The sequence below is a fragment of the Arvicola amphibius genome, chromosome 9 (genome assembly GCF_903992535.2).
Source record: "Arvicola amphibius chromosome 9, mArvAmp1.2, whole genome shotgun sequence".
In the NCBI taxonomy this organism is placed as follows: Eukaryota; Metazoa; Chordata; class Mammalia; order Rodentia; family Cricetidae; genus Arvicola; species Arvicola amphibius.
Window position 1 is genome coordinate 16,680,638 of NC_052055.2, and position 14,614 is coordinate 16,695,251.

The following is a 14,614-nucleotide window of genomic DNA, read 5'->3' on the forward strand; positions in this document are numbered from 1 at the left end:
CGCTTTATTTTTGAGTTTTTATTTGCTTGTTTTAACAGCTGTACTGAGGTGTGCTCATGATGTGTAAGTCACTGATTTAAATTGTGCAACCCAGTGACTTGGGAGTGTTCAAACAGGTGCACAACCAACATCATGATCGATTATGGAACCATTTCACCACACCAAAAAGGAACCCCACACTCCTTGGCTGTCATTTCCCATGTTGCCCTGCTTCCTAGTCCTGGGTGACCACTGACAGAGACTGCTCTATCTCTGTGAATTTACCTACTTCACCATTTCCTATAAATGCAACCATCCAATAGCTCATCTTCTGGGATAGATGCGTTTGATCATAGGCTTCCATTTTATATGGGATGTGTGTGACAGAATAAGGATCCCGGAAGAGATACTGGAAGGCAAATGCAGGTAGTATCCCTTAGACATAATGTACTGCAGCAGGGTTAATTGTCCAAATTCCCAAGCCCCGGGAAGACAGAGAGAATGGGGAAGGAGAGCAAGAGGGGAGGGTAGCTGAACCAGGACAGCCCTTGCCATGCATAGAAAAGACGATCCAGCGAAAGCTAGTTGAAGGCTCACTAACTTAAATTACCTTCTGTAACTTGAAGCAGACAACGAGGCTTACATGCAACAGTAGACACCAGCTACCCCCGCCCCAGATTTCTGGGTAATTGGCTGGTTCACTGGTGATAAAAATCCATACGTCTTTGGCCTATTGTCATCGTGCTTGATGCAGAGAGATGGCTTTATCCTAACTTTGGGTTGCCTGGAGAGGGTTAGCCATACAAACATTGCTTTCTGACATATTTAGCAGATGTTCCAGGAAGGCTAAGCAGAGGATGCCGTATTCAGGTCTGCTGCCTAGGAAGCATAGCAGGAAAATAAAGAACTTGTGGGAGAGGGATGTGGGTCAACAGGTAAAAGTCCAGGAAGCCCGTGTACTCTTTCTGCTCATGGGATGGAGAAACACGGGGAGATTCACCTCCTCCCATCACATTCAGTGCTGGAAACGGAGTGAACACATCTTGACTCCCACTTTCCATTAAGTTTGCTTGTTTAGTTTGCTTTTGGTTTGGTGTTGAGACAAGGTCTCACTGTGTAGCCCTGCCTGGCCTGGAGCTGGTCTCAAATGGCTCTTTCTCCTGAGGGCTAGAATTAAAGGTATACATCACCTCACCCAGCTAGTAAATTAATTTTAGGCTTTAGATAAATCAGCTCAAGATTGATAGCATCTATTAAAATGTAGTGAAGTCTTCTCGATAATAATAGTTGGTAATGCTGTTTTTAAATGCATCACTATCCCCTATTCATATTGGATTATACATAGGGCAATATGTAAAGAGCAGTGACCAATCAACAAGAAACACAAGTCTCCATACCAAGTGCTTGCAATGTTCCAGGTCTGAAACGTGGCACTTCTCTGTGCAGCCTCTCATTTCACTATAATGACTGTTCTCTGGTGGGGTGCCTAGAACGTAGGAATTTTTTTTTTATTCTCTTTGTAGAGATGGGAAGCGACACAGGATGAGCATCAGCTACCGCCTGGCGAAGTTTGAGTTTGACTCAGAAAGTTTGCTTTCAGAGTGCATCCTGGTGACCTAAGAGATCCTGCTCAATAGCCCACCTACCACAGAGTGAAGCAGTATACCTGAATTCCACCCCCTTCCTCCTCTTCTTCTGCGGTGACAGATACGGCTAACCCTCTCTCCTGCAGCCCCCAGGGAGGAACACTAAGCATGGGCTCTGGTTAGTAGCCCCACGTACGGCCATCTCTGATCCTGCACCACAAAAAACTATAGAAAAGGAACCTATCTCATTTCTCTTCTTGCCCTGTATTCAGGATTGAACTGCCCATTAGTCTGTGTGTCAGGCATTTATCGAGACACTAGTGTACACCAACACTTTAAAATTCAAACATTTCACCGAGACTTGGGATTTGAACTCTAAAAAGATTTTTTGAGAGGATAAAATGAGACTCGGAGAAGGAAAAGCTGTACTAAGAGTCCCAGCGCCTGGCTAAGGAACACTCTAGTAACAGATCTTGTTTTACTATGACAAAGATATTTCTTCCAGCTAAAAATAACATGGATTTAACTGGGTATGATGTCACACTCCTTTCAGCCCAGCAGTAGGGGAGGCAGACTGGTAGGTAGATCTCTGTGGATTCAACGAAAGCCTGGTCTTCATGAGATCCTCTTTCAAAAGCAAACAAAAAAATACCAAATAAAAATCACCCACAGTAATTTAAATTTGGCTATGAAATCATAGAAAGTCTAAATGATTGTTTTGTTCATCTGGGGTTTTATCAACTCAAAGACGAACCACGAAGCACCCACAAGTTAGTGGTTGAAGATGCTCACACCATCCACATTTGCAAAGTGACTAATGCCACGTGTCTCCCTCCCTACACCGCTCCCTCCACCTGACCTGCTCATGTCTCACCCACGCCAGGCTGACCAAGGGCTTGTAAAAAATTAACTCAATAGGATTGCACAACTTCGAAAGCTTGAATCACTCTTTGGTGTCATGAATGAGAGCCTTCAATCCCCACATGAAGATGCTTCCAGTGGGAGGGAGGGAGGTGAAACAAGCTGTCACAAACAGGAATGTCCTCATCAGGTTCAGGTGAGGTTTGCATAAGTCAAAGAAGTAGGAGACACTCACCCCTGCCAGCTTCAGGACAGACATCTCCTTATGTGTCTGGTATCCTTTGTGAAATTCATGTTCTTCAACGCCTTGCTTCCCTTTTGGAGGTGATGGGACATTTGACTTCTTGACTGCAGCAGTAGCTTCACAGGTGTTTGGGTATCTCCAGAGACATCAAACTGTACATGAACTATGTGTGATTCTGTCTGATGGTTTTTACCTCAGTGAAACCAGTAGGATAAGAAAGCAACTATTTCCTCACTGAGTCAACCCCAACCTGCTGAACCCACTGCTGCGGGCCTCTCAGGAAGCAGGCTTTTAGTTAGACGGTGACTCTTCCTTTGCAATTCAATGGTTGTTGGTGAGTTTCCCTCAATTATCCATCAGGGCATCCCACTAAATCCTCTTCTCAGGCCACATTCTCTCTCATGTGAACCACTGAGTAGGTATCCTAATCACTCTCCTCTCAGCCTTGGACAAGCCTTCCCTGCTGGAGTCAGAGAGCCCTTCCCCAAAATCCTAACCCATCACCCAGTTTACAGCTTCCTGCCCTGCAGGGTGTCTCATTGTCCTGAAGATAAGGCCTCAGTTTCTCAGAAGAGATTAGCAGTACACAGCTCAAGGTGACTGCACAGACAAGGGCCTGTAGCTGAAGGTCCTAACTGGCTTGGGGCATCACTCACTTTTGTATAAGACCCTGTGAGGGATAGAGCCACCCAACACAAGCGTCTATTATCTCTTGCTGAATTTCCTATCTAGTGACCCTATCCACGGCTTGTATTAAAGGCAGCATCAGAATCCCCCATGTTAGCCTCACAGAATTCCCTTCTCCATTCTGATGCCCACACTTCCTTCTGCTTTCCTTTCGCCAAAGTAAGTTAGATGTTCAGGTCTGTACTCTTTTCAAACACGGCCTTCCTTACCTTCTTCTATTGTCTCAGGCCCTCCCAGTACTTATTCAAAAACCAAGGTGTGCTGTTCAGAGCAGAACTCCTCTTCTGGAGTCTTATTGTAGCCTCTTATCTGTCTGCTCTTTGAGAGCAGGGCTAGTACTGAGTTACTCTGTAAACTTTCTGTCGAGATATTTAATAGATAACCCAGTGATCAAAGAACGAAAGAAATAAAAGGAGGGACAAATAAATGTTTAAAAAAGTAAAACCCATTTTCTGATTGCCTACTGCTGTGCGCTTCTCTTAGTGGATTTTTTCTGCCTTCCTAGGATATACTGAAAGACAGATTTCAGCAGTAAGACCAGCATCTATCCCTGGTGCATGAGCTAGCTTGGTGGAGGCCATTCCCTATGGTGGAACACCATGCGCTGCCTCAATGCTGCCTCAATGCAGTATGGAGAGGGATGGTCCTGCCCCAACTTAATGTGCCAGACTTTGTTGACTCCTCATGGGAACCCTTACCAACTGGGAGGAGTGGATGGGGGGCGCTGGGGGAGTGGGGAAGCGAGGTGGGGTGGGAGGAGGGGTGAGAGGGAGAACTGTGGTTGGGATGTAAAATGAAATTTAAAAGAGGTTTTAAAGGCGGGAAAGTCAGGCAGTGGTGGCGCATATTTTTAATTCCAGCACTCAGGAGGCAGAGGCAGATCTCTGTGAGTTTGACACCAGCCTGGTCTACAAGACCTAGTTCCAGGACAGCTAGGACTGTAACACAGAGAAACCCTGTCTCAAAAAAATAAAAGAAAAAACGGGGGGGGGGAAGATTTCTAGGAACTGGCCATTTATCATGACAGGAAGAAAGAAAGAAAGAAAGAAAGAAAGAAAGAAAGAAAGAAAGAAAGAAGAAAAAAAGGAAGGAAGGAAGGAAGGAAAAAAGAAAGAGGGGCTGCAGAGATGGCTCAGTGGTTAAGAGCTTTGCCTGCTCTCCCAAAGGTCCTGAGTTCAATTCCCAGCAACCACATGTGTTCACAACCATCTGTAATGAGATTTAGTGCCCTGAATACATAATTGCCACGGACCGGCTCAGGGGAGCCACTCAGACCGTGGGAGAAGCAGGGTCTTGGTAACAGGAAGGCACAAGTTCGACAAATGACAGACAGACACAACACACAAGAGAGTGCTTGGAATCTGCTGCAATTTTGCTAAATTCATGTTTTCATTATATAGTATTCAAACAAAGAACAAACCAGAAGGTCATATGTCATCAGTTGGCATAGTATGAAAGCTTCTCTTAGTCACATTATCAGGGACAGGTGTTAAACATAAAACATCCTTAGAAGAGGAAATCTTGTCCTTGGGAACGTAAACCTCAGTCAAGTGGTTTCATCTTATGAACAGAGAGTTTCTGTCTCATTATCACTATCATGGCCTTTCCTCTTTCTAACCCTTTCTTCATATCATCTAGTGACCAAATATTCCTAATCAGTTCTCTGATTAGGAGATATACTTTTTAGCACCTTCTTATGCAGGAGACACCATGGGGGTTGGAATCTAGCAAGCCTATCCATAAAGTTCAAAGTATAACATAACAGTCTTTGTTCATCAACATTAACCCATCTATTCCCTTGCTCATCATACTCCCAGTGTATGACAAAGGTTCTGCTCTAGTCTCATACATTCCCATACTGTGCTTCCCTATCTCAAAGCTGTTCCTGAAGAGAATGATCCTTGTCTTGTATATATAAAGACTATCATTATTATGAAAGAAATTGTGCATATCCCGCATAGTCAGCTAATCGAGAAACCTGTCTATGCCCCAAGGGCAGCCAATACTGGGCACCATTCCTTAGGATTTCACTCCCAAGGCTTGCTTCAATATTGAATGGCTGGTTTCATATTGTCAAGAATAGCCTGCCTTTCTTTCCTATCTAAAATGCACCAGGGGTTTCTCATTCTGGCTAGCCTCTCCATAGATGGTAACTCATGTCACTCCACACGTTTTACTTCATCATTTACTCATCTTCTCCTATCATGAGCCCTTTCTGTTCTAGGGTATCCATAAGTTCCCGCAGTTGCGAGCCAGAGTCCAATATGTCCTCAGTAGTTTGATTATTATCGGTAATGTCCTAGAGCATCTTGATCTGCTGGCAAAATAAAAGAACCACACAGAATACAGAAACAAAGAACAGAAAGCTCAATACGGCGCCAGGGCCAGCAAAGACGAGTTTGCTGATCTGGAATCATGACTGTGGCTGATTGCCAGGGAACCGCCTGGGGCTCAGCTCCTGGGAGCGCAGACCCCAACCCTTCCTTAGTGGCATTTATCTGCCACACAGGCGTGACAGCCGTGGGCGTAGCACATAATAAATAAATCTTTTTAAAAGAAAGAAAGAAAGAAAGAAAGAAAGAAAGAAAGAAAGAAAGAAAGAAAGAAGGAAGGAAGGAAGGAAGGAAGGAGGAAGGAAGGAAGAAAGGAAGAAAGGAAGAAAGAAAGAAGGAAGGAAAAAGAACAACAACAAAAAAAGCACCCCAAACTTTTTGGATTATATAGACTAAACATGCCAGGCTTCTTTCCTTTGCTCTGGGTGTCTATAAATAAAAACACTGGGCTTTCTACAGTGTTTTCAGGCATGGGTCTGCCCACCTTCTGCCAACATGCCACCCAAGACTACACAGTAGACAACGTTCATTGTCTTACTGAGTTTAATATTCCTCTTGGGTGTGTTTTTCAATCTCTGTGATTGGGTAAAGGAAATAAATGGCTGGAGTTCATAGAGCCCTGGGAACTAGGGAGAAAGCTTCTGGAAAGGCCCAAGCAAGAGATAATAAAGGCTGTCACACAGAAGGACCACAGTGATCATGAATATGCAGAATCAAGAAACATCTGGGCTGAGCCACGGTGGCGCACGCCTTTAATCCCAGCCCCTGGGAGGCAGAGGCAGGCGGATCTCTGTGAGTTCGAGACCAGCCTGGTCTACAGGGTAAGTTCCAGGACAGCCAGAGCTGCCACACAGAGAAACCCTGTCTCAAAAAAAAAACACAAAACAACAACAACAACAACAAAAAAAAAACGGAAGGGAATTATTACAGATGGAAACAGGGAGGTAATTGTAGCGATTCGGCAACTGGAACTCTGGCGGTGCTATCTGCTGAGCTCAGTGCTGAGAGAGACAAAGGTTTGCTTTGAGGTCTGTTCAGTTGAAGTTACAGACTTCTGTAAGAAATAAATGCAACAACCAATCCTTGACATCCATTGTCAGCATGACTTGTGTATGGTAGGGGGTTCAGACTTCTCTGGAATTGAGTTGAGACGCAGTATAAACATTTGTATTTTTAACTATGTGCATCTGCGTGGGTGGGTAGGTGTACATGAGTGTAGGTGCCAGAGCAGACCAGAAGAGGGCACTGGATCCCCTGGCACGAGAGTTCCGGAGCGGAGTCATCCAACATGGGTGCCGGGAAACAAACTTGAGTCTTCAGCAAAAGCAGGACGTGTTGCTAACCACTGAACCATCCTTCTGGCCCATTCAGTGTTGGGGACTGCAGACCGCCAGACCCTGAATTTCTTGTAAACAACTTGTTTTTCTCTGCTCTGAGCTGCCTGCAGCTGCTCTGAGCACGAGATCCTGATGGCCGGCTGGTGGGTCTGCAGCTGAAAGATCCCGAGAGCTGGGGCGTGGCCAGAGCCCTATATAAACTGCACCTGAGCACAATAAAGTGGGCCTTCTTGGTACTATTGTCTCAACGATGTACCCGTGCCCCCGTCTGTCTGTCTGTCTGTGTTTGTGTGTTTGTAAATTTTCAGCCTAGTTCCCTTAGGGCGTAGCTAGTAGAGTGCGGAACGGAACCAATATAGTATTACACTTCAGTACATTCTAGCTATAGAATTCCAACAAACCTAATTTCTGCTTCGAATGTGATAGAGAAGAAAAACCATCAAGATCAGTGTATGAAATAAGTCAATGGGCAGAAAGAATGGGAACCCCTCCCCATCAGGGATACAGGTAAGGAGCCAGAACATACATGAGAAAAACTATACACAGGAAAGTGTGCGTGCTATGTAAATGACTCATACAGGCACCCGGCTCTCCTGGCTCCGTTTCCATGCCCAGGCATGGTCTCATTTTTAATACCTGTCCCTTTTTCTACCACGATCCAAGTCTCCCTGGTCCATTTCTTTGTTCTGAGTCACCATTCTCGAAAGTTCCCTGTTCCTTCCCTTCCCCGTTCACCTTACACTTCCAGGTCACAGTACATCACCGAGAAAGGTCAGGACAGGAACAACAGCAAGAGCTGAAGCAGACACCGGGGAGGAGTGCTGTTTGCTTATTTAGCTCAGCTCAGTCCTCGTGGCGGGCTACCCAGTTACCATCCTCCCTGTCCACCTGTGCACGCATCCAGACCTAGACCCACTGTTCTTCTCCTCTGGTTCCAGTTCTGCCTGTTCACCTCTGCAGCTGACTAGGTCTTCTCTTGAATCCCCAACTCTTTCCTAGCTTGCTCTCTGCAGCAGTTGCCTCTTCCCTGATAGCTGTTTTGGGTTTCTTTTCTTACCAACACAGACTTTATCACGCTTCTCTGAGACCACTTCTGAGACCTCTTGAACTCTGCCATAGCCTCTAACTTGTATTTATTTTGTATTCGCCTAAATGCCTACATAGATAGATTTGCTGGGGGATGTGTGGTAGGAGAACCAGTATGAATAACGAAGACTGTGATAAGAAACCTAGATTTTCCTCAGTCACATCACCAAGCAGGCCGGATTATCTGACAAACTGTTGTGATAGAAACAACTGAACCTTGTGAATTTATTGCACTTAATGTTATTTTATAAATCCTGACTATGAAAAGCTACAAACATGTTTATATGTTTCTGGCATAGGACATTCATGACACCCATACTTCCCAGGGCTACAAGTAAGGAGGAAAGTTTATCATATACACACATGGGAGAAGGCATGTGTTATGTAAATGACGAATAAAGATTCACCAACTTTCATAACCCAATACAGCTGAACTTCTGGCGTTTCTCAGATCTTTGGACCACTTCTATTCTCAAGAGTACGATTCTGTTTCTTTATTTATATTTATATCTTATTGTTACTGATTATCACTAGAGTTTGCAGGGGTGTATGCATTTCTGTGGTCGAGTGAATCCATGTGTGTAGAGGATGACATTGGGTTTCTTGCTCAATTATTCTCCACCTTTTAAAAATAGTTTAGTTACAGAGAAGCCCTGGCTTAAAAGAGAAAGAAAGAAAGAAAGAAAGAAAGAAAGAAAGAAAGAAAGAAAGAAAGAAAGAAAGAAAGATAGTTAGTTTCGCCGGATAATGGTGGTGCATGCCTTCAATCCCAGCACATGGCAGGCAGAGGCAAGTGGATCTCTGAGTTTGAGGTCATCCTGGTCTACAGAGTGAGTTCCAGGACAGCCAGGGCTCAAATCAATCAATCAATGGAAATAGCCTAAAGAATTCTATTTACTATCATTTGTGTACACGTGATGTATACATGTAGGTACACAAGCCATAGCATGTATGCACAGGTCAAAAGACAACATTATGGAGCTCATTCTTTTCTTCCACATCTACATGGATTCTGGGGATTGAACTCAAGCTGCTAGGGTTACACAGCAAGCCCCTGCACCCACTGAGCCTTCTTCCTGGCGCTTGCCCTTAGCTTTGAGATAAGGTCTTTCACTGAAGCTGGAGCCTTCAATTAGTTGCCTAGCTGATGAGTTCCAGGATCTGCCCGTCTCACCATTACACCCTTCCCCCAAGCCCATAACTAGGTTAGAGAGGTGCACTCCTGTACCTGGCTTTCTACCTGGGTGCTGGGAGCCCAAACTCGGGTCCTCGTGTTTATGCGCCAGGGAGAGTAAGGAATTCTCTTCCTGTTGGCCCTCGATGCATACATGTGGCAGGTATGTTACTGGCTGAGCCATCACCCAAGATCCCCTTTCTCTTTCCTAATACATTGTCATTGTGTCTATCACTCCCCACGTGTACCTGCACGAGAACCTGGAAATTCCTGTAGGTACCTAGACTTTCCCCGGGACTATAAAGTTAGTGATTTCTCATTTATACAGTCCAAGGCACAGCCACACCCAAATATATGGCTCTAACATAGCATTTATCCATGTGACAAACTAAGAAATCTAACCCCCTGGAAAGTATGACTAAGAGGTTTTACTACAATAATAATTTTCAACGAGCGGATGAAGGGACTTAGAAAAAGGGATGGCTACTATAGCAACCGCAGAGTGGTCCAAAGCTACATTTGGCTTTCGATTTCACTAATAATTCAGAGAAACCATAAAAGATTCAAGTGAAATCTGGTTGGTTGATTAGAAACATGTGAGGAATGGCTCTCAGGCACGTGTTTCACATTTGACTTCCATCTGTGCCAAAAACTAATCATCATCTGCCCTGTGATATTCCAGAAGACAGAGTCACCCCAGCTGGCCCTTGGAGGGACAGAGATAGGCTCAGGAAATCACTGTGCCAGTCCAGGACTTCTTTAGAGAGAGAATGAACATGTAAATTCCGTGGCCAACGGGGATGGCCCCCTCATGGCTGTCCTTGGCTTCCTTCCCTGCTTTCAGGGTGTCCCCACCTGCAGACTGGTACCCACCAGCTCTGTTATTAGAAGGAAAGAGAATGCTTCATCTTGAACCTCCTTCCTTTCCAGAGATGGAACAGACCCAGGCTTTGGAGCCAGGAAGTCACAAAGTGGAGACCAAACGACCATTTATTATGAGGAATTCACATAGCTTTCCGTTTTCTTCATTAACACAATGAGGTTTCAAGGCCTCCTTTGAAGAGCGGTTGCTGACTAAGCGAATCAGTTATGTGAAACGTGTACAAGTCAAGGGTGGTAACAAGTGTTTGCAGCTTTTCTGTCGTCCTTGTGAATGGGGATACTCTCACTCTCGATATACTGGAGACCAAACTGTCCCTGAACATAGGACCCCATGCCAGGAGTGCCCAAAGGGTAGCAATATACAATGGACCAGGGACCTGAGATTGCTGTATTTCCTACCTGTATTATGAAAAGCAGACACACAACAGAAAAAAACACTCAGACAACAAAAGAGGGTGTAATAAAATTAGGAGCCCCCCTTTTTTTCTGTTTTTTTGAAGGCAGTGTTTCTCTGTTTAGTCCTGGCTGTCTTGGAACTCACTCTGTAGATGAGACTAGTCTCAAACTAAGAGATCTGCCTGCCTTTGTCTCCCAAGTGCTGGGGTGAAAGGTGTGTGCCACCACAGCCCAGCAAAACCCCCTCTTTATCCCCAGACTACGGTTCTTCTATAAAGGTAATGAGTATAAATTCTTTCCTCTTCCACAGATTTCTCAAGTATAAATCTTGTCTTTCAATGATGGGAAACATTTATACCCTTTGCTGTATGTCTTTCTCCCATTACAATGCTTAATTAAATATTCCTGTCTCTATATAATTCCATCCCATTGTTTTAAATAGTTTGAAGGCCTCTCACAGATTAGACTGTTCATCCTCTGCTTTGCTAGTCCCCAGCTGGTAGATCTTTGGGGGTTGTTCTCTTTTGTTTATTATTTTGACTTTGAAGTGTCCCTGTAGGAGAAACTACTAAACTCAGACTTGCTGGATCAAAGACTATGTGCTTTTAAAACCGTGTGTTATTTTCAGTTCTCCTATTAAAAAGGGATCTAGTTGGATTCCAACTCCAGCATGACTGCATGCATTTCCACGGACCCTTCACGTCATTTTGTTACCATGCTTTTACGAGTTGGCTGATCTGATGAGTAAACACTGCTCATCTCCTTGCTCTGTCTTGCGTTTCTTTAACTCTGTGAATAAGGGGCGCTCACACGTTTATCAACCATGTGCCCTTTTTCCCCCCTCTGAGAATAACATTTTAAATTTTCCTTGCCAATTCTTCTATCCCTTTGGATCCTTTCTTTAGTATGTTAAGGAAACAAATGTATCAATGACTATTTGGTTTAGGGTCTATGGGTCTGAGGTCATAAAAGTTTCTTTCACACCAACATTTTTATTGTGTCTGTCTATCTATGTGTATATGCAGGTGGGGGCTCTCATCCCACTATATGCCTATGGAAGTCAGAGAACACTTTTGAGAAGTCGGTTCTCTTGTACCACGTGAGTCCCAGCAAGAGCCTTTGCCCACAAGCCATCTCACTGGTCCCCACTCCAATATTCCTTTAAACTCCATTCACATCGCCTTTCACCCTTTTATGAATTGCGCTACTTAATGTCTATATGTTCAACATATCAAAAATTTCCTTTTCTGTATTGTATGCAATGTAGACATTAATTTATGATTACTTTTTACTTTTGAAATATTATTTTATTCCCATTTAAATTTGCTAACATGATATGTTTGCTTCAATTCTCTTCTACTTGTATTTTCCTTAGAACTTCCTTTATTTTCTCATTTTCGGCTTAGCTGGTGTTTGGTTTTTATTTGTTTGTTTGTTTTTGAGTCCTGGCAGTCCTGGACCTCACTCTACAAACCAGGCTGACCTCGAACTCAGAGATCCTCCTTTCTCAGCCTCCCGAGTGCTGGAATTAAAGGCATGCACCACACTGTCTGGTTTATAATCAGTTTTTATCTCCTTCCATAGGTCTGCTTGCTCTGTTTCTTTCACTGAGATCTGTGAGGTGAAAGGCAGAGGCCTACCTGAGGCACAGGAGGCTCATGGCTGAGTATTTATGTGGGGCGCCAGCACGCGTTTCTCAGCCGACTCTGATGGGCTCCGCTCACCCTGGTGGACAATGACGCTGACGACGCCTAGACAGAGCACACGTGTTCGGGATTACCTTTCCACTGCACTTCCCATGATGCCCATGGGAAGTGTGGACAAGGAGCATGAATGATCACCTTGCCCGCTGCTGGCACCATTTCTCAGTGAGGCTTTCCCTCCTACTGGAGACCTCTAGGAATATATAGATTTGCTCTCAGCATTTTCCACAAATTAGATCCAAATATTACCACACTAGCAAATATTCTTCAGTGATTGGGGACATTAGGAGTTCTAAACTTTTTAAAGATACTTCTTCTCCTTCTCCTTCTCCCTCTTCTTCCTCTTCCTCTTCCTTTCCTTCTCCTTCTCCTTCTTATTCTCCTCCTTCTTCTTCTTTGTAGGTTTTGGAAAATAAAGTTGAAATAGAAATGAATTTCTTCTAGAATTTTTCCATCTAAGGGAGTTAAAGAGGCGAGAATGGACTGATTAACTAGGATTTTGGCTAAAGGCCTGAAGAAGAGAAAGATGGAGGCGGAACAGTCCTAGGGGTCGTGTCTGGCACCAAGGGTAAGGCAGACAGGAAGCAACCTCATGACAGTAAGCTTGGAGATGAGGGAAAGCCAGACGGCCACGTGAAGTTCGTGGCTGATTTGAAAAGATGATACTGAAAGAAAAAAGAAGACAGTAACTCGGCAGACCGCTACCCGTTAACTGAGTGGTTGCTTTTTTGGTTTGTTTGTTTGTTTGTTTTGTTTTTGTTCTTTTCTGTAGCAAAAGAGGAAAATTGCTAAGTTTCTCAGTATGCTGACGTTCCTGGGACATTCAGTAAATGTACCACTCAGCAAAATTAACAGAGCTCGCAATGTCAGCGGCAAAGGAATAAATTGTGCAGACCATTTTAGAATTCCCTTGCATGTTATTTTTTCAGATGCTTTTTTATTAGCACACATTCATTATGCATAAAAATGGGCTTCATTATGACACATAATGTATGTTGTTTAGTAAAAAAAATTCCCATGCTACATTGCCTATTCATCTGCAACTACGTGGTCAAGAGGTAAATATATACGCTTCTTGGGCTAGCCTGGGCTTATGCCTCTCCTTCTTCTGGAATGCCAGGATGACATGTGCCAACATACTAGCCTCAGATTACTCTTCTGTCTGTATTTCCCTCTCCCTTAAGCTATCAGTGTGCCCCTGTGCTCGGTGCTTGCCCACCACAGACGTACAGGAAGTATTTGTTTATTCCAGACTGAAGTCACTGCCGGCGGCTCCTAAGTAATTTGCCTAGCTAATAAATATACTAAAGCCACACCAAGACCAGGGCAACTGATTGCAACTCAGTGACGTTGGTTGACCAGAAGGAAAGAGTTAAGTCGCTGGGCTCCATAGTGACTGCAACCTGTAAGCATGCGCCCTGCAGCCCGATTCATCTTTCAGCAGATATGATTTTTTTAAGCATAAAACTTTCCAACAGGGGGCTGGAGAGATGGCTCAGCAATTGAGAGCACCTGTTGCTCTTCCAGAGTACCCGGGGTTCAATTCCCAGCACCCACATGGCAGTTCATGGTTGTCCGTAACTCCAGTTCTGGGGATCTGAAACCCTCACACCAATGTACAAAAAAAAAGTACAAGAAAGAAAGAAAGGAGGGAGGGAAGGAGAGAGAAAGAAAGAAAAGAGAAAAGAAAAACTTTCCAACAGGGAAGTTAAGAATGAGAAAAGGAGCCGGGTGGCGGTGGCGCACGCCTTTAATCCCAGCACTCAGGAAGCAGAGGCAGGTGGATCTCTGTGAGTTCAAGACCAGCCTGGTCTACAGAGTGAGTTCCAGGACAGGCTCCAAAGCTACAAAGAGAAATTCTGTCTTGAAAAAAAAAAAAAAAGCATGAGAAAGCTTGTTTTGTGTTTGTCCTTGTTCAGCTTGTTCCTTTTCATTTTATCTCTGTGTAAGAGTGACCAGCAATAATCACATGACAGAGTCACTACTAGGCTGTCTTGAAATCTTCTCTGCCAATGCCACTAATCCAAAAACTTTTCAATTTACCTTCAGGCAGATTTTTAGGGAAGAGGCAAAACATAGTTACATTCTTTGCCAAAATATCACAAGAATGGTCTCTAGGTCACTTCTACTCTAAAATGTATTCATTTGGGCCCCCCACAGTTCCTACTGCCCTCACCACACTTCTAAGCTCCTACTACTATGGCCTATTAAGCCCTGGTTAAAGCATTCAAATGCTTACCTCATCCAAAGTCCCAAAGCTTACATTCTACCAACAAGCAGCACGGTCACATCTGTCATAGCAATACCCAGCTCCTGGTACCAATTTCTGTCTTAGTCACTGTTGTA

At 44.2% G+C, this 14,614-nt stretch overlaps 1 protein-coding gene across 1 annotated transcript in view; it reads right to left on the reverse strand.

The window, feature by feature from the left end:
* The window catches only part of Enpp2 (ectonucleotide pyrophosphatase/phosphodiesterase 2), a 121,014-nt gene extending 117,310 nt beyond the window's left edge, over positions 1-3,704 (reverse strand). Inside the window, exons 1-2 of the mRNA XM_038343173.1 lie at positions 3,567-3,704; positions 2,662-2,822 (exon numbers count right to left, since the gene is read on the reverse strand). Of these exons, the coding sequence (XP_038199101.1) occupies positions 2,662-2,685 (24 nt within the window). The 5' untranslated portion in view covers positions 2,686-2,822; positions 3,567-3,704. The remainder of the gene's footprint in view (positions 1-2,661; positions 2,823-3,566) is intronic.
* Positions 3,705-14,614: the final 10,910 nt, after the last annotated feature.